Genomic DNA, 23,301 nt, shown 5'->3' with positions numbered 1-23,301 from the left:
TCCTTCCACTCTCTCCACTGTTGGGCTCAACTCCCCACAGCGTCTCCCTGCTGCCAGAGGGAGCATCTTGAAACCCAACCTTCCCTGTTCAGACTTCCTCTGACTTCCGGTGGCCTACTGGGCAAAATCCATCTCCTAAAGGCTATTCACTCTCTAAAGCCCGGTTCACCCCCCGCAAGCTCATCCCCTTCACCTCCCCCTTCCTCCCTCTCCATCTTTCAGACTCTGCACCATACACAACCTCCTCATCCTTTCACAATTCCAAGCCTTTGAACGGACCGCTGCCTCTGCCCAGAATGTCCCCCTCCATCACACTCTGCCGCCCCTTCTCCAACCTGCCCACCTCCTGCTCGGGTTTATGGACACAGCTCAGGCTCACTTCTCCTCTGTGAAGACTTTTCAGCGGTTGATTGCTTCTCTTCCAGGTGAACAGACCTTCCTGTTCCACACCCATCACAGACTCCTAACCACTAGTTTCAGGTACCTTCTCTCCCACTGTGAGCTCCTCCACAGTCCAAACAGTTTCTTATTCCTTTTCCTACCCAGAGGACAATAAATATGCCCATAAAAAGCTTACTGGATGGGGCTTCCCAGGTGGCGCAGTGGTTGAGAGTCCGCCTGCCAATGCAGGGGACACGGGTTCGTGCCCCGGTCCGGGAAGATCCCACATGCCGCGGGGCGGCTGGGCCCGTGAGCCATGGCCGCTGAGCCTGCGCGTCGGGAGCCTGTGCTCCACAACGGGAGAGGCCACGGCAGTGAGAGGCCCGCGTACCGCAAAAAAAATAAAAATAAAAATAAAAAATCTTACTGGATGATACACATTAGGAAAAGAGAAGGAAGAGGGGATGAGGAGGGGAAAGAAGGAAAGGAGGAGGAGGAAGGAAATGAAGGGACAAGGGAGACGGGAGACAGAAAAGGAGGCTTTTCCCCTTTAAGGAGCCTCTGACAAGAAAGTGCCCCGGCATTAGCTGGTGGTAAACCAGAGCTTAAATCCCTGGGGAGGAGGGTCAGGAGGAGGTCGCCAGGCAGATGCAGGCGTGAAGGCCCCCCATTTGAAAGGCTGGCTGTGAGCCAATGATCTCACTGCGGGAGGGGCTGGGGCTGAACAGACAAGCGGCTTTTTCTGGGAAAAATATAAACAGATCAGTGGGAGGAGAGTCCAGCTAAATACTGTGGTAACAGTAAAGGCAAATTCCAAGTCAACCCACCTAACTCTCAGCCTCGCTCCAACTTTTTAAAAGAGATATATTTGCAGAACTTGTTAATGAGCTGTGTGCTCTGCCGCTGAGTCTTTGTTTTCCACCCCGCAGGAAAGCCCACCCACTGGGCCTGCACCCAAAGCAGGAGCTCACCGAAGTCCGAGCTTCATGCTGGGAGAAATGTATCTGTTCCTTTCTTAACTTTCTATTCTAGTTTATATTGTTCCTAATTCCACTGAGTTATGTACTCTTCTATTTTACTGCATACAATCTTTTAAGCCATCTCAAATACTTTATGACAAAAAAAGAAAAAGAAGTAGAAGTTAGATGCATACACAGATGCTTGTTTAGCTTCTAAAGGACTTTACTGGAACAATTCCCAACTTCTTAACTGTGATCTCACCAAGAAATAGCAAACTGAAAAACAGGAGTTTCCATTCTTCTTTTTCCCATCACTTAATGTGCAACCCCTTGGGACAGATATACTGAGTCAGAAGGCAACCAGTGGGAAGAAGAAAAAGGAGAAGAATATGGAACTGGTAATCCACAAAAAGGACTGATAAAAATTTAAGTGTCCTTGCTTATTAGCAGCTGTTAGATGATGTCTGGGACAAAAGGGGACCTAAATGTTTGGTATATATCAGGGAAGAAACATGCCGGTGTGATTCTGGTTGCTAATCTACTGCTGGAAAATGACTGAGCCACACACACACTCTACAGCTTTGTGGTGCTCACTTTTCCTGAGGCAGCTGGGTTTCCCCAAACTCCTTGATCGTCAGATTGGGCCCCAACCTCAATCAGCATCTCCAGGTAAAACACCTGGTGAGTTTGGTAAAGCTGTCCTATCTCACACTGAACTAGTTGGGCCTCAAAGTCTTCACCATGCAGTCAACATTGGGAGACCCATTTTAAAGGGAAAAATTCTATCAAGAAGTGATTATTTTATAAGGGCTCAAAAAGCATTTTAGTAAAGCAAAATTAGAATTCAAAAGATTTAGCATTAAAAAAATCAATTTAGGTACTTCATTATCGATTTTAAATTATGTTTCCAATTATTAATTATTTGAAAAACCTAAGCAAACACATGAAATATTTGCCTTAAAATATGAGGCCCTCCTAATTTATATCAATGAACTTAAGAATGACAGTGCAGGCCCAGCAGCTGTGGCCTCATCCCCAGCATTCTCTACTGCAGGGGGGTGGGTGCATGGTGGGGAGGGCTGGTTGGCCCACCTGGGCCTCCATATACTGCTCATCTCTCGAGTGGATGACTCCTCTACTCCCTTTGCACTCTCCCTCCATCAGAGTCCTCAGTCCCCAGGGAACTCACCACATTCTTCTGCCCTAGGAGGCATTCAGCCATCAGAGCTGGCCCAGATCGGAGGGGCTTGCAGCTCACAGCCCACCACAGAATTCCTGTTTAGGTGCATCAGAAATTGAACAGGCTCTTTGGCTAGCCCGGGAACTTCACCGTCAATCATGGTATTATTCCTTGGAGAAATATTTTCCCAATTTCAAAAAACCGGCTTTCAAAGAAAACTTTGGAACATAATGCAATTGAAAATTGCACTAACAGTCTGAAAGTTATTATGCTTCCTCTACCAAAATTAGCATCATGAGTCACTTTATTTTTATACATTGAATGCTATTATGAAAAAAATATGAGCAGCTACTTTATTTTTTATAAAGCTATCTTGTGAGCTTGATCTCATTTGCTCCCTGAATGTTGTAGACAGGAAAGGTATCCTGAGCTCCAATTTTCAGATGAGGAAACCGAAGCTCAGAAAGTCTACCAGCTCCAGGTAGGTGGGCATCTGGTCCTCTAACGACTCCTCATCTGTTGTCTCCCCTGCTCCATTTGACTGTCTCCTAAAAGCATTCATTTTATTGCTCAATCATCTGGAATATCCATAACCAAAATCCCTAGAGCTTTATCTCAACTTAACTGCCAACTGCAAAATGGTTCACTTCCCGCTGATGACGTGAAAGAATAAACACAGCCGCCAGAGACCACAAACAGTGTCAAATGATTTAAGACCAAAGCCACACCATTTTCCAACCTCAGCAAAACCATCTCCCTCTATTAATGAAAGCATATTCATTTTCTGGATTTGTGCCCAATTGAGACCACATATATGCCAAAACCAGAGCCCATGTGGTAACCCAAGAAGTTTCATATTGTCTCATGTACGATTAGTACAGTTCTGCCTGAGAAAAAGGAAACTAATTGTAAGATGCCACTATATACATGAAACCACTAGTTCCAAAACTTCCTAAGCATTTTCTTGGAGTTAAGATACATGCATGTGAAAGTAATATTAATTCACAATCCTCAGTAATGCTTGGTGCCTGGCTGTGGACCCTATTTGGCACATTCCTACCATGAGTGTCCTACTTCTGCAGGAAATGGTTCTGCCCTCCTCAAGCTCCAGTGCCCTACTTTGAGACTCTTATTTAACATTTGCCTATGTTTATTACTGTTTCTCCATTTACTGCCACTATGTCAGTTACACCTTGGTAAAATGAGTAGGTAGCTGGTTCTTCCAGTTGTGGCCGTTATATGTATCAATACAGCTGAAATTTGAATGTCATCTAAACTATACAGAATGCCAGAGCAGTAAAATAAAGAAAATGAGTCTGAAAAAGGTAATGCTTTAAGAACTACAGAGTAATAACACTGATTTTCAGAATTACATGTTAAAGTTAGTGACATTTCTTTATTGCCACGACTAATATGTCTACAGGGAAGAGATGAGACTGAGCAAATATGACAGCAATTGAAAAGCAAATGGCTCTCCCCAGAAGCAGGTGGCATAGGAATACTTACTTCCCACACCTGATGTTCCTTCCTTGTGAGGTGACTTTTCTTAGCATAATCTCCTGGTCACTCTCCACCCCTCACTTCCTGCTTGGTGAGCACAGGTGTTCTCTGCTCCTCCTGGGGCAGGCGTGGCCTGTGACTGGGTGGGCAAGTCTGATTCAGGGGTTCAGGATTAGAAAGCACACCCACCTCAGCTATAAACTACATCCTTCAACTTTCTTCCCCATCTGCCTTAGTCTCTCTCTTATTTCTAATTCAAAGCCCAAGGCGTTACATGTTTGGGATCTCTGACTCCCCCCAAGTCTTCAGGTATGCCATCCGTGGAGAGTCAAAGTTGAACAAGAGTTGCCTATATGTAGCCCTTTCCCAGGAAAGGGAAGAGTAGGCTCTGACTGCCCGCTCTCTCATGCCAGTTGGATGACTTGAGTGGTCAGTTACACTACTGGGTATTCCTTTATAGGAAGGAAACCTCATAAGTAGAAATAGCTCCCCTTCCCACTAACAAATACATCATTAAAAAATTAGCAAGCCTAATAACCAAACTAAAGACTGTGACAAAAAAAGAGACTCACCGAATCTCAAAAATAATATGCAAATAAGTAAAATAGTTAATGGTATCATACCCATATCAGTTTCCCCCTTTTAATAATGTCCTACAGTTATGTAAGATGTCATCATTGGGAGAAGCAGGGTGATTGGGAAAATAGGACCCCTCTACTATTTTTGCAACATCTTGTGAACCTATACTGAGTTCAGAATAAAAGATAAAAAGGAAAGCCACACACACACACAGAATACACAAAGATGAAATCCATCTTCAACTCTGTCATCTTAATTGTTGTGATTAATTTTTTCTTATCAGAAATAATTGCTCTTTGAAGCTTCAAGTTTTGGTGATTCTGATCTCACTTTGTTTAATAAATTTCTGCTGAGTGCCATCTACATGCCATGTCTTGTTCTAGGTGCTTCAATAGATCATCTTGTTTAACTCTCCTGACTACCCTCTACCCCAGGCACAGCCAGTCACTGGGAGATGAGGAGGGAGAGGCTCACAGAATGTCAGAGCTGAACCGCCAGTTCAGGCCTGTGCTCCCGTCACTAGTCCACAAGGCAGCACTGAGCCCTGTCCCCGCCGGGCACAAAGCCAGAGGGACCATCAGGGCTCCGGAAGACGACGGTACCGCGTGCTGGGGACGTGGAATACACAATACAGGAGCGAACTCGCATCAGCCAAAGCGGGGAGTTTACTCTAGGGTTTAGAAATTAAAAAACAAAAACCCAACTATATCAAAACATCTCTTAATTTAAAAGTGTAGAGATAAAGAAATCATTTAAGATTTAAAGAGAGTGCGGACAGACCCCCTGCAACAGGACGCGACCCCACCTGCCCACTCAAATTGCCCCACACGGTAGCGGAATTCCTCTTTCCCCGTGTGCTTGCCGTAGCACTTGCCAAAGCTGACCAATCCTTGCTCTTAAAAGCTCTACCCTCTTCTACACTGTCCTTTCTGAATTTTCTGGTCACTTCTCGTCTCTCCCTATTCCACACATCTGGCTATTTTACGGAACCTGTCCTCAGCCCTCCTCTAGCCCTACTCTCTCTCTCTACTCTCCCTTTGAGTAGTATCATTGTCTTTTCTTGACTTCAACGGTCAACTCCATGTAGATGACGCTAAGTCTGCTTTGTTGGCTTTACTTTCTCTGCTAAGCATGGGTTCTTCTCTCCAGTTTCCTACGGGACAGTCCCACTTGGCTGTTCTGCTGGCACCTTAAAGTTTTACACGAGGGCTAATTACATCATTTCCCTCCCTCCTCTCACCAAATCAGTTCCCTTACATAACCCTCTAATTTCTGACAATAACATTATCATTTTCTGAGCTACCCAGGGTCAAATCTCTGTTTAATTCACTCTCCTTTTCCCCACACTCTAGAGCCAAAGTGGAGGAGAGGGACTGCCAAGGGCTGGGAAGACCGATCTTCCTGAGAAACTTCCGCTTAGAAAAAGGAAGAATTGGACAGTGGAGCTGTACTGAGCAAGAAGGGTGAAAGATTAGGACTTGAAGGACCCTCTGGGTGGCAGGTTTAGAGGTCAGAGAAGAGAGACCAGGTGTAAGACGAAGGAAAGAAACCATGTTATCTGGGGGGGGGGGGGTGCCAGACAGTTCTAACTTCAAAAATGTTACGTCTAAAGCAGGGAAAGAATATATTTCTTTAAGAACTGAACTCAAAATCAAGTGGGTCAGGCTGTAAAGAAGAAAAGGCTGGAAATACAAAGGAATCCGTAAAAATAGGAACATTCGTTTAAATCAACCTGGGTTTAATAGTTACGTTATATACCTACAAATTACCTAACTGTAAATGTGAGTACCTTGAGATTTTCTTCAATTACAGTAAATCAGCTTTGTACATAGTGTCCTCAAGACACAAGAAGACAAATGAGACACCAGGGGAATTGGGGCTTGTTTGTGACTGTGACGCATACCAAAGACTCTTCTCCATGGAAACCACAACAGGCTTACTGATGGAGGTGACTCCAGGAATTTTCCTCAGTTCCTGTATTATCCCTTCCCAACTGTCGGGCCTTAGAAGCCAGAAATGAACCCTAACACCTCCTGATAATCCACCGAGATTAATATTGACAAACCCCTATTTCATCTGTGTCACCTCCTTAGGTGATGCAATTTAATGCTGGAACCTAGGGGGCCTAGCCTTTTAGCTGGTCTGTGTTTCTCTTTTTCCAGGTTTCAAGGAGCTCTCCCGAAAGCCTAACATTCTGGAATTTAGTGATCATGCACAGATTAACCTTCTTTATGCTAATGATTTTGCAGACAAACTCCTGTCTCCAGTTTTGCCAGACTGGGAATATTAATACTTCCACTTAGTGGAAAGTGGTGCTGGTCCCTCAGAGCATCAACGATCATCCTCTCAACATTCTTAAAATGCTATTAAGCATCTGACAGGTAGAACTGAACTCGTGGAAGTACCAGAGTTTTGTCAAAGAATAGGGCATGAGAATACTATTATCTGGACATGGGGATCATCAAAAAGTAGGCCCCCTGGGCTTCCCTGATGGCACAGTGGTTGAGAATCTGCCTGCCAAAGCAGGGGATACGGGTTCGAGCCCTGGTATGGGAGGATCCCACATGCCGCGGAGCAACTGGGCCCGTGAGCCACAACTACTAAGCCTGCCCGTCTGGAGCCTGTGCTCCGCAACAAGAGAGGCCGCGACAGTGAGAGATCCGCGCACCGCGATGAAGAGTGGCCCCTGCTTGCCACAACTAGAGAAAGCCCTTGCACAGAAACGAAGACCCAACACAGCCAAAAATAAATAAATCAATAAATTTAAAAAGTAGGCCCCTACTGGCAGCTCTCTTGCCCTCCACTGCCTTACTAATCACCCAAAGCACGCCTGGCACAGAGCAGCCACTGCACAAACACTTGTGAAATCAATGTCTCTTGATGTCAGTGGTGCAGTAATAAACATGCATGTATGTGTACACAAATACATATATGTAAGAAACAATGCAAAGGAAACTTTCAAAAATCTCAACACTTCAGTATTTTTTCCTCTAAGCATCATTGGCCCCTATACTGTGGAGGAGCTTTTTTTTCTTTTGTGCCCATTCCTTGATCTCGATCCTTTAGCTCCATTATAATCAGTCTAAAATCTAGTAACTGCAGCAACACCTCTTAATTCGGGCTGCTGTGTGTAAGATCTTAACCCTCCAATCCGTCCGTACCACTGACAACACTCTCCTGCCACATTTCAGCTTTTCGGCCTTTATCAGTTTAACATCTTGCACATGCCCACCTGTCTGCCACTCTGATCTCATCTCCTCCTCCCCTTGCACTGACCTCCAGCCGTTCTGTGTTACTCCAAGTCTGCACTCTGTAGCCTGGTATTCGAGGCCCATGACCGTAGCCTCTGAATCTCACCTCCCACGCCTCCCCCACGGAACTCTCTGCTCTGGACAGACCTACCTTTTCAGCAGCCCCCAAACATACCGTATCCCTTTTCCTCGGTGACAGTTTCCCAAATCCTACACAACCTGCAGGACCCAGCTTCAGATGCCTTCTACTCTTTCAATGGCCTCCAACAGGGCTGCTTTAGGGAGACAGGACGACTCTAGCACTGGGTCGGATGGCAGCATGCGCAAAGTTTTAACAGCAGTTAAAGTCATAAAAGAGAGGAAGTCCTGCCTTTATCTTTTTGCCTTGCTGTGTTCTCTCTGGCTTACAGACATTATTCTATTAGTACAGCCGCAAGTCATTTATTTATTTTTTCAATTGAACAAAGTTGCTTTTAAAAAATGCCTTGAGCTAGAGTTACCAGTTCTGAAGGCTGGTGTAATTGAACAACTCTGCCCATGGCCAGATCTGTTTGGGTGAATGTGCACATGAGCGAGCTGGTAAAAAGCCAGTCAGTGCAACACATTCGCAAGAGTAGAGATTTTCATCTGTTCTTATAGTGAAGTCAAGTTGCTTACATTTTTATCATTCGGATGATACAAAACAGCTTTTCTTTGTTTTAATTAAACACAAGGGAATGTCCAGTTCAGGGGATTCTGCAAATGAAATAGCCTAAAACAATATCACCCTTCCCCCAAATTTGTAAACATACACACACATAGTGACAGTGTACAGTTGATACAAATGGCTCTTGGTGACCACAGCAGGAGCACATCCTCAGGTGGAGGCAATAATGGGCCCCTTTCTCCTGCTGGACAGGGATGTGGGCTGCTGACTGCGCTCCTGAGAGAGGCCTGGGGCTGTGTAAGCCCCTCCCCCACCAGATCCCAGGCAGGTTCAGAGGAAGGCTTTGGAGATGATGACAGTGCCCAGTGAGTGGTGGTGGGCAGCGAGGAGGGAGATACTACAGCACCCTTTCCCCCACACCCTAGAGGGACGCAAGGACGTCGGGACAAGAAAGGGGCACCTGACCCACTGAGTCAGTTTGCGTTTGAGGAGGCCAAAGCAAGGGAAGAGGGAAAGGAGAGGCGCATAGGGAGAAGTGCACTGTACTTACTGGCATACCAGAGGTCCTAGCTCTGGATTTGATGTATTTTTGGTCACAATAATACTCAATTCTCCTTTATACCAACTGATTTAATTATATATTTTTATTCTATACAAATACATTTATATATTTGTTTTTATTTTTAAATTTATAAATTATGTATAAATATATAAATGCATATACATATATCCAGTCAGCACTCCTATCTGTAGGTTCCACATCTGCAGATTCAACTAGCCATGGACGGTGTACTATATCCATGGATACAGAGGACCAAGTATGGGACCTGAGCATCTGTGGACTTTAGTATCTGGGGCAGGTCCCCCATGGATGCTGAGGGACAACTATATATATATGAAAGAACTTTTTAAAACAAGAATTCCAAAAGCTTTTACATAAAAATTAAAAGCAGAGTATCTCAATGGAAGAATGGTTGAGAATTTGAGGTACATCTTCATCACAGAATATTATGCTGCCAATAAAAAGAATAAGTCTCTTGAGTTTTTTGCTATGTATTATTATTATTATTATTTTTTTTTCGGTATGTGGGCCTCTCACTGTTGTGGCCTCTCCCGTTGTGGAGCACAGGCTCCGGACGTGCAGACTCAGCAGCCATGGCACACGGGCCCAGCCGCTCTGCGGCATGCAGGATCCCCCCGGACTGGGGCACGAACCCGTGTCCTCTGCATCAGCAGGCGGACTCTCAACCACTGCGCCACCAGGGAAGCCCTACTATGTATTATTAAAATAGAAAAGAGAAGTGCACAGAATATTCCATTTTTGAAAACCTATGAGTAGGGTTTCCCTGGTGGCACTGTGGTTAAGAATCTGCCTGCCAATGCAGGTGACATGGGTTTGAGCCCTGGTCCGGTAAGATCCCACATGCCGCGGAGCAACTAAGCCCGTGCACCACAACTACTGAGCCTGCGCTCTACAGCCCGCAAGCCACAACTACTGAGCCCACGTGCCACAACTACTGAAGCCCACATACCTAGACCATGTGATCCACAACAAGAGAAACCACCTCAATGAGAAGCCCGCGCACCTCAACAAAGAGTAACCCCTGCTCACCGCAACTAGAGAAAGCCCGCACACGGCAATGAAGACCCAACGCAGCCAAAAATAAATACATTAAAATAAATTAAAAAAAAAAAGAAAACCTATGAGTGTATTAAAAGGTGCTGAGCACATCTGTGTGAACAATATTGGCTAACAGGGAGAACCAGGAGGAGAAACAAGGAGGAAAAGAGGGTGAGAGAAAACAAGCAAAAACAACTCTTAGAAAGAGGAAGTTCATGATAAAAAGCAAGAATTATATAAAATTATACATACGTAAGTATATATAATATATATGCATGTAAAATGCATGGAAGAATGGTTACTAAAATGTTGGAGGTGGATTATCTAAGGGTGAAAATAATTCAGGTGATTTTTACCCTCTTCCTCATACTTCTTTTTTTGCATTTTAACAAGAAACATAATTATATAACCCAAATAACTATTTTCATTGAGGGAAAAATTTAAATAACTCCATAACACTGTCAGCATGAAAATAATGTTTCTTAAGTCTCCCTAGCCAAAAGATGGCACATCCAGTAGAATTCTGAATCACTCATAACTAAAGGAGGTTTTCACAGTCTTTTTCGAAATGGAGACAGACCACAAAGTCCAAAATTAATAATTATCATATACACTTGAAGCATCTTTAAGGCAGGGACTAAATCTAATTTTTAACACACTTTCCCCAAGGCTTCGAACATGCAGTCCTTGATCAAGCCCCATTAACTGACAAGCACATTTCAAATCTCATCAATTATTACACCAAAGATGCTATTATCTGATATACAAATGCTATTAAAGAGTAAAATCTCTTCTAAAGAAGAATACGAGACCTGAAGCAGCTCCAATGAAAATAATTCAACTATGAAATTTAATCTGCCACAAAAGAAGTAATGAAACTCTAACACATAACACACTTTTTCTTCCTGCCCTGGTCATACTAAATGTATCTGGCTTTGCTACCACCGTCTACACACGCCCTCAACAACTGTCCACTCAGTGTCATTAAATTCTGTTTTCTTTATTGTAGATACAATATTTATGATATAAGCTACCAATCTTCATGAACAATCTCCAGGCTAGACCTGTCTTAAACTCTGAAAGTTAACACTCTGCCTATTAAAATTCTGATTATAACATGCAATTGTTTTGAAGAGGTGCTAACTTTTCATTCTTCCAGGCCTGCTTTCTCCGCAGGGTAGTGGAAATAGATGTCTACATGCTGGAGACCTGCTCCATGAAAAGCCATGGAATAGCCTTTCCAGAGGAAATGGGCACACACGGGGCAGAGGTGTGGCTAGGGCTGCTACCCTGATCCCCGAGGCCAGGCACCCTCACCTGGCTACAGATAACAGCCCACCTGTTTCCTGTTACACCCACTGGCAGGTAAGTGGTATTAGACAATGTGAAGACTAACTTTACATGTCTAACTCTTTCAAGTAAAATACTTACTTGGACTAACAAGTGGCCTGAATTAGGCAAACATGTACCAGATTTCTTGGTGTTCTCGCTTATTTGCATCATCAAATTCATCAATATTTCAACAGCACCTTTGCCAATCATCTCATGAAGAAATCCTGGATTTCCAGAAATGAATTTGATCACCCCCATGCAGTATAAGAAAGCTTCGGTGTTAGCTTGCAGCTCTTCACTTCTCAGGACCTCCAATAATGATTCTGTCAAAAAGATGAATTATTACAAATGGATGAGTAGATCAGCTGGAAAGAGAGATATTAAAGCACTTATATGTGAACATCAAATACAATTTGTAAAATGTTAGCCAGAACCTACATTCAAATGCTTGTGAAGAGTTGCTCACATGGCATAAACAGGAAAGCTTACTTTTAGCTAAGACAAATCTCTGGGATTATTATATATAAATAAGAAAGTGTTCTTTTAACTGAATGCCATTCCTTGCCTCTTATTAATATTTGCCAAACTTTATTTTTGGTTACAAACAGTTTGAGTTATTATAGAATAACTAATAATCAAAACAATTTAAGAGTTAAATTTCAACAAACCTTTAAGAATATAGTGGTTGCTGTATGAATGGAAAGTTAATCTTAAGATAGGAACTTTTAAAAGTATCTCAACAGTAGAAAGGGGTGCTTCGAATATAACATCCACCCTTTCCCAAGACAACTTAAAGAACATCCATCCAAATAACATACAAGTACTAGGTTTTAGGATTAGTCCAGGCAGCTCTGATAAAGTTAAACATGCCTATCTCACATTAATTTTTATTAATGTCAATGTGATCATCTGTCAGAACCTTTCTTTGTTTTTAGTCTGTTACTCTCAATGAGCTGATTCAGTGTTAGAAATTTCTTTCAGTACTGGCTTTGTCCCTGTCTGCTGGGATTAAAAAAAAAAAAAAAAGAAAGAAGAAGACCATTTATCCTATGTTGCAAAAAGAGGACTTAAAGTCTCTTCCATGTTGCTGCCTTCCCTTAGATCAACAATACTAATTCATAAAAGATTTCTGTTTAGGTAACTATTTAAGCATCTTAAGTATTTAAGGGTATATAAAGAATTACACATGATTAGCTAGATAATTAGAACGTATTACAATTTCTCTACCTACATATTTGAAACACATTTGACACACTGTGATGTCAATTTTATACAACAGTTATAGATGTTTTCCCAGTTTTAACCATTCCTACTATATCAAAAGATCAAACATTTCAATTATGTCAAACACTATTAAATGTATTTTTTCTAGTAGTAAAACCAAGACCAGGAAATGAATTTTTAAATAGGAACCACTTTATAAATTATATATTATTACTACAGGCATTTAAAAAAAAATAGCAGGTTATCCTCCTAGGTTCCAAAGGATACATTAAATGAAACATGGAAAACATAGAGGACAGAGAAAAAACAGGCATCACCTAACTTCTGCATATTATGAGAAAATAAAATATTCCAGCTATCATTAATTATAACTTTGCTCTCCAAACTTTTCATTCATACCCAAGTACAACATTTGCTCAATGGTAGTGCTGAATAATACTCACCCAGGATGCCATCATTTTGAATCAGAGAATCATTCTTCTCACTCCTGCTAATTTTAAATATAAGCTTGCAGACGTTAAGAAGATTCTTTCCACTCACTTTAAGCTGCAGAGAAAGAAATCACATTTCCACTGCAGGGAAATAAAGATATGCCGTGATTTTTAAACATAAACATCTAACTTAAAAAGTGCAGCAAGAGAATTTTAAAAACATAAATAAAAGTTCTAAGGAACTCAACTTTCAAAAGTTTTGGCCTCATATTTGCCAACTATGGTATCTAATTAACTCACTTATAGTAAGTACAATAGAAGTGATATTTAGAGTAAGCACATTTTAATGATAAGCCTTTATTTCTTACTTCATGAAGTCTCATGCTTATATGTGAAATTATTACTTTTTAAAGAATATATGAGGAAAAGGGGGGGCTGCTGTTGATAAATTTAATTAAATGGAGTAAATTGCCTTCCACAAAAGTAAAGGAAGATGGATGCTAAAATTTCAGATTAAACTAACCTAGAAAAGAATACATCATGGAGGTGAAGGAAAGAAAAGAAAGGGGAAAAGTACGATTATATTTATCAGTTGTATAAAATAAAATGAAAAAGTAATACTCTTTGATTAGATAATACATATGTATTTATTACAATATTTAAGCCTATTTCTGGAATGCTTTGAGAAAATCGCAAGTAACGTTCAAAGGTTAAAATTACCTTCTAAATCAGAGAAAAATATTCAAGTAAATTAAGCAATAAGGAAGTATACTCTTTAAAAAAAACACAGTATAGGAGGACTGAATCAAATGGTCTAAATTAGCTGCATATTTATGTAAAGTAGTAAAAATTAAAATAAAAAATCCTAAATGCCCAACATTTACGAAGAGTTTAATAAATTGTGGAACATCAAAACTATTCATATTAAGCAGTCACAAAAGTATAACAGTGAACACCATGCATAAAAAGACATAACCTACTGTAAGATGGAAATACTATGTGCCCTCACTGCAAGAGTGTAGAATATATTTGTAGAAATGAGGTCATCCGAACAAATAAATATATCTGTGTGAAAAGGATGGCATATAGGTCATTATTTTATAATTAAAAAGTATCCTTAAAAAAAAAAAGGGTCTTCCCTGGTGGCACAGTGGTTAAGAATAAGCCTGCCAATGCAGGGGACACGGATTCGAGCACTAGTCTGGGACGATCCCACGTGCTGTGGAGCAACTAAGCCCATGCGTCATAACTACTGAGCCTGCACTCTAGAGCCACAACTACTGAGCCCACATCCCTAGAGCCCGTGCTCCACAACAAGAAAAGCCACTGCAATGAGAAGCCCGCGCACCACAACGAAGAGTAGCCCCTGCTCGCCGCAAGTAGAGAAAGCCCACGTGCAGCAACGAAGACCCAACGCAACCAAAAATAAATAATCTAAAAAAAAAGAAAAAATTCCTTTAGAAAAAAAGTAGTCTTAAAATTATCTTCAATATTGTTTACTTATTTTTAAAATTTTATTTATTTATGTATTTAGGGCTGTGTTGGGTCTTGGTTGCTGCGCGCAGGCTTCCTCTAGTTGCAGTGAACGGGGGCTACTCTTCGTTGCAGTGCATGGGCTTCTCATTGCGGTGGCTTCTCTTGTAGCAGAGCATGGGCTCTAGGCATGCGGGCTTCAGTAGTTGTGGCACGCGGGCTTCAGTAGTAGTGGCTCGTGGGCTCTAGAGCGCAGGCTCAGTAGTTGTGGTGCACGGGCTTACTTGCTCTGCGGCATGTGGGATCTTCCCAGACCAGGGCTCGAACCCGTGTCCCCTGCATTGGCAGGCAGATTCCCAACCACTGCGCCACCAGGGACGTCCTCAATATTGTTTATTAATGAGTTTTCAGCTAGTAAAAAAAAAAAAAGATAATGGAATTTGTCAGACATATTCTTAAAAGATTCATTCTATGTTTGATCCACAAATATTATTGAGCTCCTATTGTGTACCAGGCGCTGTGCTGTTTGCTGTAGGAAATACCAAGGTGAATGAGGTCAGCCCCGAGCTGGAGAGAAAGGGGGAGGTGAGTATTATTCATGGAGCAGCTTCTGTCTGCCCCTCTGCTCTGGTGCTTTTCATGACATCTCAGAGCAAACCCTGCAAATTAGCTATAGTCACTCCCATTTTGCAACTGAAGAGTCTGCTCCTCAGACAGGCCATGTCATCTCGTCTCAGCATCACCTGGGTGTGTATTAGAAATGCAGAATCTCAGGCCCCACCAGCCGTATTGAACCAGAATCTGCATTTTACAACTTTGCCAGGGGATCGTGTGTACATTCAAGTCTGAGAAGCTCTGTTATGGAAGGCTCAGAAACTGTCACACGTGGCAGAATGGAAATTCTTTCTGTTCTCAGGATGAAAAAAGGAAATGGAAACTTTAAAAAAATGTTTTCAATGTTTAGGTATTTTTAAAATGTTGTTTAAAAACCTAGGGGAAAAAAGCTGACTAGAGAGAAAAAAAATCTGTATCAATGGAAATATATATTGCCCTTTATATTTGGGAATATATTTTAATCTGTTGGCAATCTTCCACTACATTATCAGCCTCTGAGGTCAAAACCATGATTTGCTACTCTTTCTACATGTGGAACGTAGCATCTGCTATGTACTTAGTGAAACTTGTTGAATAAATGAATGAATACAACTAACCTCACTCCCCACTCCAAGTCTTATATTTTTAGTGAAAAGTGGGAAAGAAAGAAAAAAAAAAAAAGAACACCTGGTATCAGAGTTTTCATTAAAAAAACCCCAACAAACCCCACCATTTCCAGGCCTGCTATAAGGTCAGTTTACATTCAAAGCAAATTCCTATACCTTCTCTTTTGGTAACTGTAAAATTATGACTTTGAGACAAAAAAGACAATAAAACATTAAATTATATGCAAGGAATATAGACTACCCTATATAAAACAGCATTTGCCCCAACACAGGCCATTCCCTTTACTCTGCTTTATTTTTTTCCCACAGTGCTCATCAGCCCCTTTAGCACTTTAAGTGTTTACTCTCTGTCTCTCCTGCTACATGGCCAGCCTGCCAGGCAGGGGTTATTTTATTCACTTTCATTCCCTGGCACAAAGTAGGTTCTTGCAGTGGGGTAGTTCACCTTTATGTTAAACATAGGAGTTTATTTTATTTAAAGCAAATTTGGAAAATTAAAGAAAAGGGAAGTTTAAAAATCACTCATAACACTGCCACTATATATAGTCACTGTTGACATACTGCTATTTCTTTTCTGTTTTTCCCCCTGTATAGGATGTTAGATTGTCCTCCCTTCCTGAATGTAGTTGCTTTCACACTGTATATATGTTTGTACTCTAAAAAAATCTTAAAATAGGCAGATATATTTTTGTAAGATTTTTTTGATACAAAGGTTAAAATGAAAATGGCTATCTGGCAAACCCCACTTAACTGAAGAATGCAAGAAATCAGAACTAACATTATACTCACTGGATTTTTTTTAACTATAAATAATTTTAAATGTCTGAATTATAATATTAAACTGGTAGATAAAATATTAGCAGAAGTTACTTTAAAAAATTTTAGTCCTATTATCTTCAGTTTTTTGTCAAATTTTTTTTTCTTCAACAGCTTTTTATGATGTCCTTAAAAAAAACATTTACATAGAACCCCATTACCAAGGTCTAAGGAAGCAATGTCTTGCCTGGAGCATTATAGAAGATTCACGTAGCAGATGGGAAGTAGGACTTGTTGGTCGATCCTGGCCACCATCTACAGTCAATCAAAAAGGACAGCCCACCCACCTCTGCACTCTGGACTGTAGCCTAGCGGTCTTGCCCGATTCAGCCAGGCAGACAGTGTCATGGAAAGGGCTTTATCTAAACATATGTTTAGTTCAGAATGTGTTCACTTCCTGGCAGATCACAGCCTTTTGCCCTAAAATACTTAAATTGTGCCATGTATATAATTAATTTGAATGGCACCTTTAATAACCAAGATGACATTTTCTCTGCAGAGCATTAACAAATTCATGGCATTTTCCTTCTTCCTTTCTCTCTCTCTTTTATTTATTTACTTACTTGGTACAGAGCACAATGCCTAAGGATGAAAAACAAAGGCAGTCCCTGGGCAGCTGGTTGCTTGGGTCCAGCCCAGGGCAGCTACACCAGTAGAGCCCTCCAGCCTCACACTGGGGTCTCCTGGGCCAGGAGGTGCTCCAAATCCAGGGCTGGAGAAGGAACTGGGCAAGCGTGCAGTTATCTTTTCATCTCTACTTATAACTTCTGACTTTAAATCCTCCCTGTGGTTTATGTTCTTTCTGTTACATTAAAACTGATCCATTTTCATCAATGAGAGGGGCTTAAACTATGACTGAAATCATTATTTCAAGGAAATGTTGCTTTCTGCACCACGTATCATATCACAGTTTTTACAAAGAGGGTGAATAGTTTAGGGTGGCAGCTAAATAAGAACATAATTCTCCAAAACACTGCATAGAATATGTAGTCAGAATATTCTGCTTTATGAAATACTTCAAAGTAAGAAATAGCGGGCACCCTTATTAAACTATTAGTAAGTATGCCAACACTTACCTTCACTGTGTACTTTAAGATTTTAAATTATATGAATTATGGGTGTTAATAGCTTTTACTTTTATGGAACCAGGTAAACAAAGCTTCATTCATTTGTTTTAGCGGCTCTCTTAGAACGGTCTATAATAATTGTGTCTTATCTTTTGGTTCCAACTGTTTATGGCTGTGACAACAAAGGGCTGCCCTCAAACAATGATATCATTTTGTTTGAGACAGAGTTCTACAGACTTTCATTGAAGGTGTCTGGCCTTTTCTTCTAACACCTCACAGGAGCCTTCTATGACCACCTTCCCATGACCACTAAGCAGCTGGTTCTGTTTCACGCAGCCTCATAAAGCACCTGGCCACTATGACCACAGCCCAAGTTATCTGAAGTTATTTATTAAATCATGTGATAGAACCAAGCACCCAGCAGAAACCGTAGGGCAGAAACCACAGTGGGCTCTCCGATACTGATCTCCAGTCGGGTTACCTGAGCGACTGTTTTTTTTTTTTTTTTTTTTTTAATTTTATTTATTTTTGGCTGTGTTGGGTCTTCGTTTCTGTGCGAGGGCTTTCTCTAGTTGCGGCAAGCAGGGGCCACTCTTCATCGCGGTGCGCGGGCCTCTCACTCTCGCGGCCTCTCGTTGCGGAGCACAGGCTCCAGACGCGCAGGCTCAGTCGTTGTGGCTCACGGGCTTACTTGCTCCGCGGTATGTGGGATCTTCCCAGACCAGGGCTCGAACCTGTGTCCCCTGCATTGGCAGGCAGATTCTTAACCACTACGCCACCAGGGAAGCCCCTGAGCGACTGTTTTGAATGTGTTTGCCTGTTGTCACTTTTTTAAAAACCTTGCCACAGTCCATGTGTAGGCGGTTATTTGAACATTTTATCTGTACTCAGCCTTAGTTCCTTAGATGGTACTTTCTGGTCAAAATTCTGGGATGTCAGTTTACCACCTTAATTTTTTTTCAAGATTCTAAACGAAGAGCCACACTGCATTTCTAATCTTCTTTGTAATATTTACAAATAAAGCATTAAACAGAACTTTTACGTGCTACAGTCTACGAGACCAGAGGAAAGAAAAACTTACTGCTAGAATAATTTTTGCAAGTTTAAGGCTCAGCAAGTCTGAGCCAACATCAACTAGTTTATATAGGGTCTTCAGGAGAATACTTCTTCTCTTAAATTTACTTCCAAGCATGTTTCCTTCCTCTAAAGCGTGGTGAAGTTGTGTGCAAGCAGCACAAACCGTTTCAATGTTTTCCTCTGTCAGGGCAAAGAGAGCAAAGCAGAACTTACTCATTGAGGTCAAGTTTACAAGTGTGTCAAACACAGAAGGTATAAGTAAAACCCTATAATTATTTCCCTGGACATCTTCAAATTCCTGAACTATGTTTCTTTTTTTTCCATTTCTTATCATTTCCATCTACCTGATTTTTTTTTCCATTTTGTTGCTCCATCTCCTGCCATGCTGACTTCTTTATTAATCAGTTAGCTTATGTAAAACACACAGTCTTTCAAAGAGTGTATTGAGAAGTGGAGCTGCATTATCTCAGCTGCTCTCCTTTATTCCTGATGAGCCACCCACCAATGCTCTGCTCAGGGCCCCAGAAGCATTCCACTCACGTCTCTGCCACGGACCCTCTGCCACACAGTTCCAAGGGCCCAGAATGTTCTCCTTACCCTCGTCGCTACTGACTTTGGTCCTTCAAGGCTCTGTTTACTTTCTGGCTCCTCTCAAAAAGGTGTACCATGCAACATTCAACAAATACTGTTACTTTTCACATACATATGCATGTTGTGTTACATGCCCAATGCCCTCAAACAGATGTCATGCTAAGTGAGTAGGAACCACGTCTGACGCATCTTTGAACCGATAGTGCGTGGTGCAGTGAAAATGCTGTACTGACAGCCTATAACACAGTTTAATGCAGATTCATTTTCTAATATGTCTATTGATGAAAACGATGATCAACATTTTCCTATGAGAATAATGCTCATCATCTGAGAAAGGAAGGTGCAAGTGGAACAAAATCTCAAAATGTCACCACATCCACCATTATTTGGAGGTGGGTATTAGCAAAGAGGATAATAAAAAGAAGACTTTAGTTAGGAAACGGGAGACCTAGACCACTTCATTTTATAATTAGAATTCTGAGGAAAGCAATTTTTGCAAGTGGTAGCCCTACCAACAGGCATACAAGGAAGAAAAGTAGCACACAAAATAGAACATGAGGGGAATATAAGGATCCAAGGTATAAGGCATTCAGTTGAAAAATATTATCTCTGATAGATTCCGTCACAAAATTTAAAAGTAGGAAACCAATCTTAAATAAATACCATAATGTGCTCTTGAAAGCCCGCATAGAGGAAGTGTGCGCCTGCAGAAGGAAATGACTCAGGCCATTTTTAGCTCTTTTCAACAATAACATCTAAGAAAAAATTTTAAACCTCAATAGCTAAGTAACCTTCCATGCCTTTCAGTTATGCACTGAAATAAATGAATTGATGGGAAATGACTTAGACTAACTTTAAATAAAGGGAAAAACCTGAGCTCTACTGTAAGAAATAGTTTTGTTTTGTTGTTTTATTCTTCTGTTACTGGCAGTTTCTTCACAAACTCAGGTCCAGGCTGAGGGCTACTCTGTGGCAGTGGGTAGACTTCAAGCTATTTTTCTAATACTTCCCTCCACAAACTCTTCAGCCTGGTGGGTTCTACTTAAGAGCAGCTGTTTTCGCTTAAAAGAAATTAAAAAGGAAGGCTCCCGGGTCAAATTTTAAACTATTGATCAAATTACCTCTTTCTACCAGTTGGTCTGTTATAACTGCCATGTAGCCTCAAAAGACAGCTTGAATCTAAGAGCTATCAAGATTCTCAAGGGGCTAAAGCTAGTGGGTGAAAGTTTGATGAGTAACAGAAAGCAAGGTAGGTAGACTCAAAGTAACTTCTCCCCATAAGATACCTATTAATTAGAAAGGGAAAAACAGTGATTTTACAGTGGAAAAACCTGGCAGACACCACCTTCCCCAAGTGATCAAAGTCCACATCACCAGTAAAGGACCAAATCAGCATCACGTGCCTCCTGATATGATACACTGGGAAGGACACAGCACCACTCATGCTGCACACTGCCCCAAATACCTAATAAGCATCTAATGGTGAGAAAAAACCAGACAAACCCAATTTGTGGGGCAGTCTATAAAATAATTGGCCTTTTCTCCTCAAATACATCAAGACATAAAAGAGACATGACAAACAACGGTATTTTCTTTCTCTAAAGGAAATCATTAGGATAACTGGCAAAATCTGAATAAGGTTTGTAATTTCCAGATACGTAACAGAATGCCCTTGTTTCTAAAAATACATGCTAGAGTACTTAGGGATATGGGGTATCATGAGGGCAATTTGTTCTCAAATGGTTCAAAAAAGGGAAAAAAACAATATGTGCGTGTGTTGGGGGGGGTGTGTACAGAAAAAGAGAGCAAGAGGGAGAGAGGGAGGCAGGGAGAGAGAGAATGATAAAGCTTATGTGGTAAAATGTTAATATTTTGGGAATCTGGGGGAAGAGCATACAGGATTTCTTTGTACTATTCTTGCAACTTTTCTAAAAGTCTGATATTATGTCAAAATAAAAAGTAAAAGAAAGAAAGAAGGGAGGGAGGGAAGGAGGAAGGGAGGAAGGAAAGATCTCAAAGGGTCAAGTAACCTAGTCCTACCACCACTTGCTGTTCTTAAAGTTGTCTATGGAAGAGATGTCATCCTTCAGCACTTAATAATCCCCCAAGAAGGGAGATTCATCCACATTTCAAACCCCAAACTCCTGCTAAGTTTTCTCTGTTAGTGCCTGTGGTGACAGAGCCCTCAGAACCCTCTTAAAATCCTTCAAGCTGAAGACTTTCTCCAAGACAGGCCTTTGTGCTGCCCCTATCCTCCCCACTGTGCTCCTCCTGGTATGTGTTTTTCTTTAACCTTTGCCCAGATTGATTGCTCTTCCCATTAGTTTTTAGGCACATCTCCTAAAATAAAGGACCCGATGGTAATCAGGCTATCATGAGGGTGAAAACGATTGACCCTAGGGGGAACAAAGTCATCATGGTCTTATTCTCAGGGTTTTGAGCTGCAGTGGACTTTGGTGATGTTCTAGCCTCGGCTATGCCTCACCTGGCAGGTGAGAGCACCTCTGCGCACAGAGATCAGGTGATTCCCAGCCATCTGCTTCGTTAGCAGCACCAGGACCAGAAACCCCATCCAGGGCTCCCACATTAACCAGAAGCACTGCCAAGCATCATCAGAGAGCCCAGGAGGGGTGAGGTCATTTGAACCTTTAAGGAAGTAGGTCTTCTGCACAACTTCCCTGGTTGGTTGGTGGGAAGGACTCATTTACCCTGCTTCTCCTAGGGCTTCTTCCGGTGGCTACCATGCTGGTTCACTCATCCAAGGAGCACTCATTCCACAGTTGTTAGTGAGGGCCTCATGTGTGCTGTGGGCCAGGCACTGGGCTCGGCCCTGGGCCAGGACTGTAGCTCCAGAGGAGCCCATTTCAACTTCAGAAGTGGAATCCCTGAGGAGCAGCAAGGGGGCAGAAGGTGGGATCGGGGGGTGGGTATTCCATAGGTCAAGCTTTCCATAGGTGACCTTGGCAGAGACCCATGGGTTGTGAGCCTTCCTTGCTGGGGCATTCCAGAGTGTAAGGGTTGGGCATATCCCAGGCCACTTCCTGCTCTGAGTGGCCTCCCTGACACACATGCTCAACCTTAGGAAAGAGGACATACAGTCCTCCCTCAGGATCCACAGGGGATTGGTTCTAGGACCCCTGCATATACCAAAATCCGTGGATGCTCAAGTCCCTTGTATAAAATGACATAGTGCAGTCGGCCCTCCATATCCGCGGGTTCTGCATCCTTGAATTCAAACAACCACGGATCAAAATTCCATTTGCAGTTGGTTGAATCTGTGGGTGTGGAACCTGCAGCCATGGAGGGCCGACTGTATACGTTTGGATCTAGAAAACCACAGGCACACCTGCCAGGGATGCCAGTCTATGAGACTTAGGGTTTCAGAGGCCTGAAATCTGTTTTAATTTTTCACCGTTTTTCATGAACTGCCACTCTACAGTGTTCAAACTGGCATTTCCTTGGGAAGAGGAGGTGATAATTTATATTCCAAAGGGAATTTCACAAGTAGGTTCTTTTGCTGCATTTAAAGTATAATTTTACTCATTGAAAATTAAGTTTACATGTATTGATAATATCTAATACATACATTACTGGGTAAATAAAATAGATGACTTCATTTGTTTTTGAACATGTTCACAGAAATGACAGTCAAAGTGTGCTGAAAATATCAGGGCAATGAGGAACATATAAATAAGTGCATATATTTTTAATGTAAAACAACTTTTTTTTTTTTTTTACCTTTTTCTAATTCACGCAAAATCGGTACAATCCTTGTATTCCAAAAGACTTCACCTACTTCTATTTCTGTATCCCTTTCTTGCAAGTCGAGTTTTGAGTCTGCAATAGAAACCCAGAAGAGGAGAAAGAGCCATGAAAAAGGAGTTATAACTGGAGCACCGCCATGAGACTGTGTTATCCATCCCTATAATTAACAAACTCTAGAATTACATTAC

At 41.7% G+C, this 23,301-nt stretch overlaps 1 protein-coding gene across 1 annotated transcript in view; it reads right to left on the bottom strand.

Annotated features, from left to right (window-relative positions):
• ARMC2 (armadillo repeat containing 2) overlaps nt 1-23,301 on the bottom strand; it is a 104,336-nt gene that overhangs the window by 41,607 nt on the left and 39,428 nt on the right. Inside the window, exons 7-10 of the mRNA XM_081250532.1 lie at nt 23,087-23,185; nt 18,762-18,937; nt 13,117-13,219; nt 11,549-11,772 (exon numbers count right to left, since the gene is read on the bottom strand). Coding sequence (XP_081106658.1) covers nt 11,549-11,772; nt 13,117-13,219; nt 18,762-18,937; nt 23,087-23,185 — 602 coding nt within the window. The remainder of the gene's footprint in view (nt 1-11,548; nt 11,773-13,116; nt 13,220-18,761; nt 18,938-23,086; nt 23,186-23,301) is intronic.

This window comes from Mesoplodon bidens (genome assembly GCF_964165515.1).
Source record: "Mesoplodon bidens genome assembly, chromosome: 12".
Classification (NCBI taxonomy): domain Eukaryota; kingdom Metazoa; phylum Chordata; class Mammalia; order Artiodactyla; family Ziphiidae; genus Mesoplodon; species Mesoplodon bidens.
Note: the sequence above shows the minus strand (reverse complement) of the source record. Positions and strands in the feature narration are given on the sequence as shown.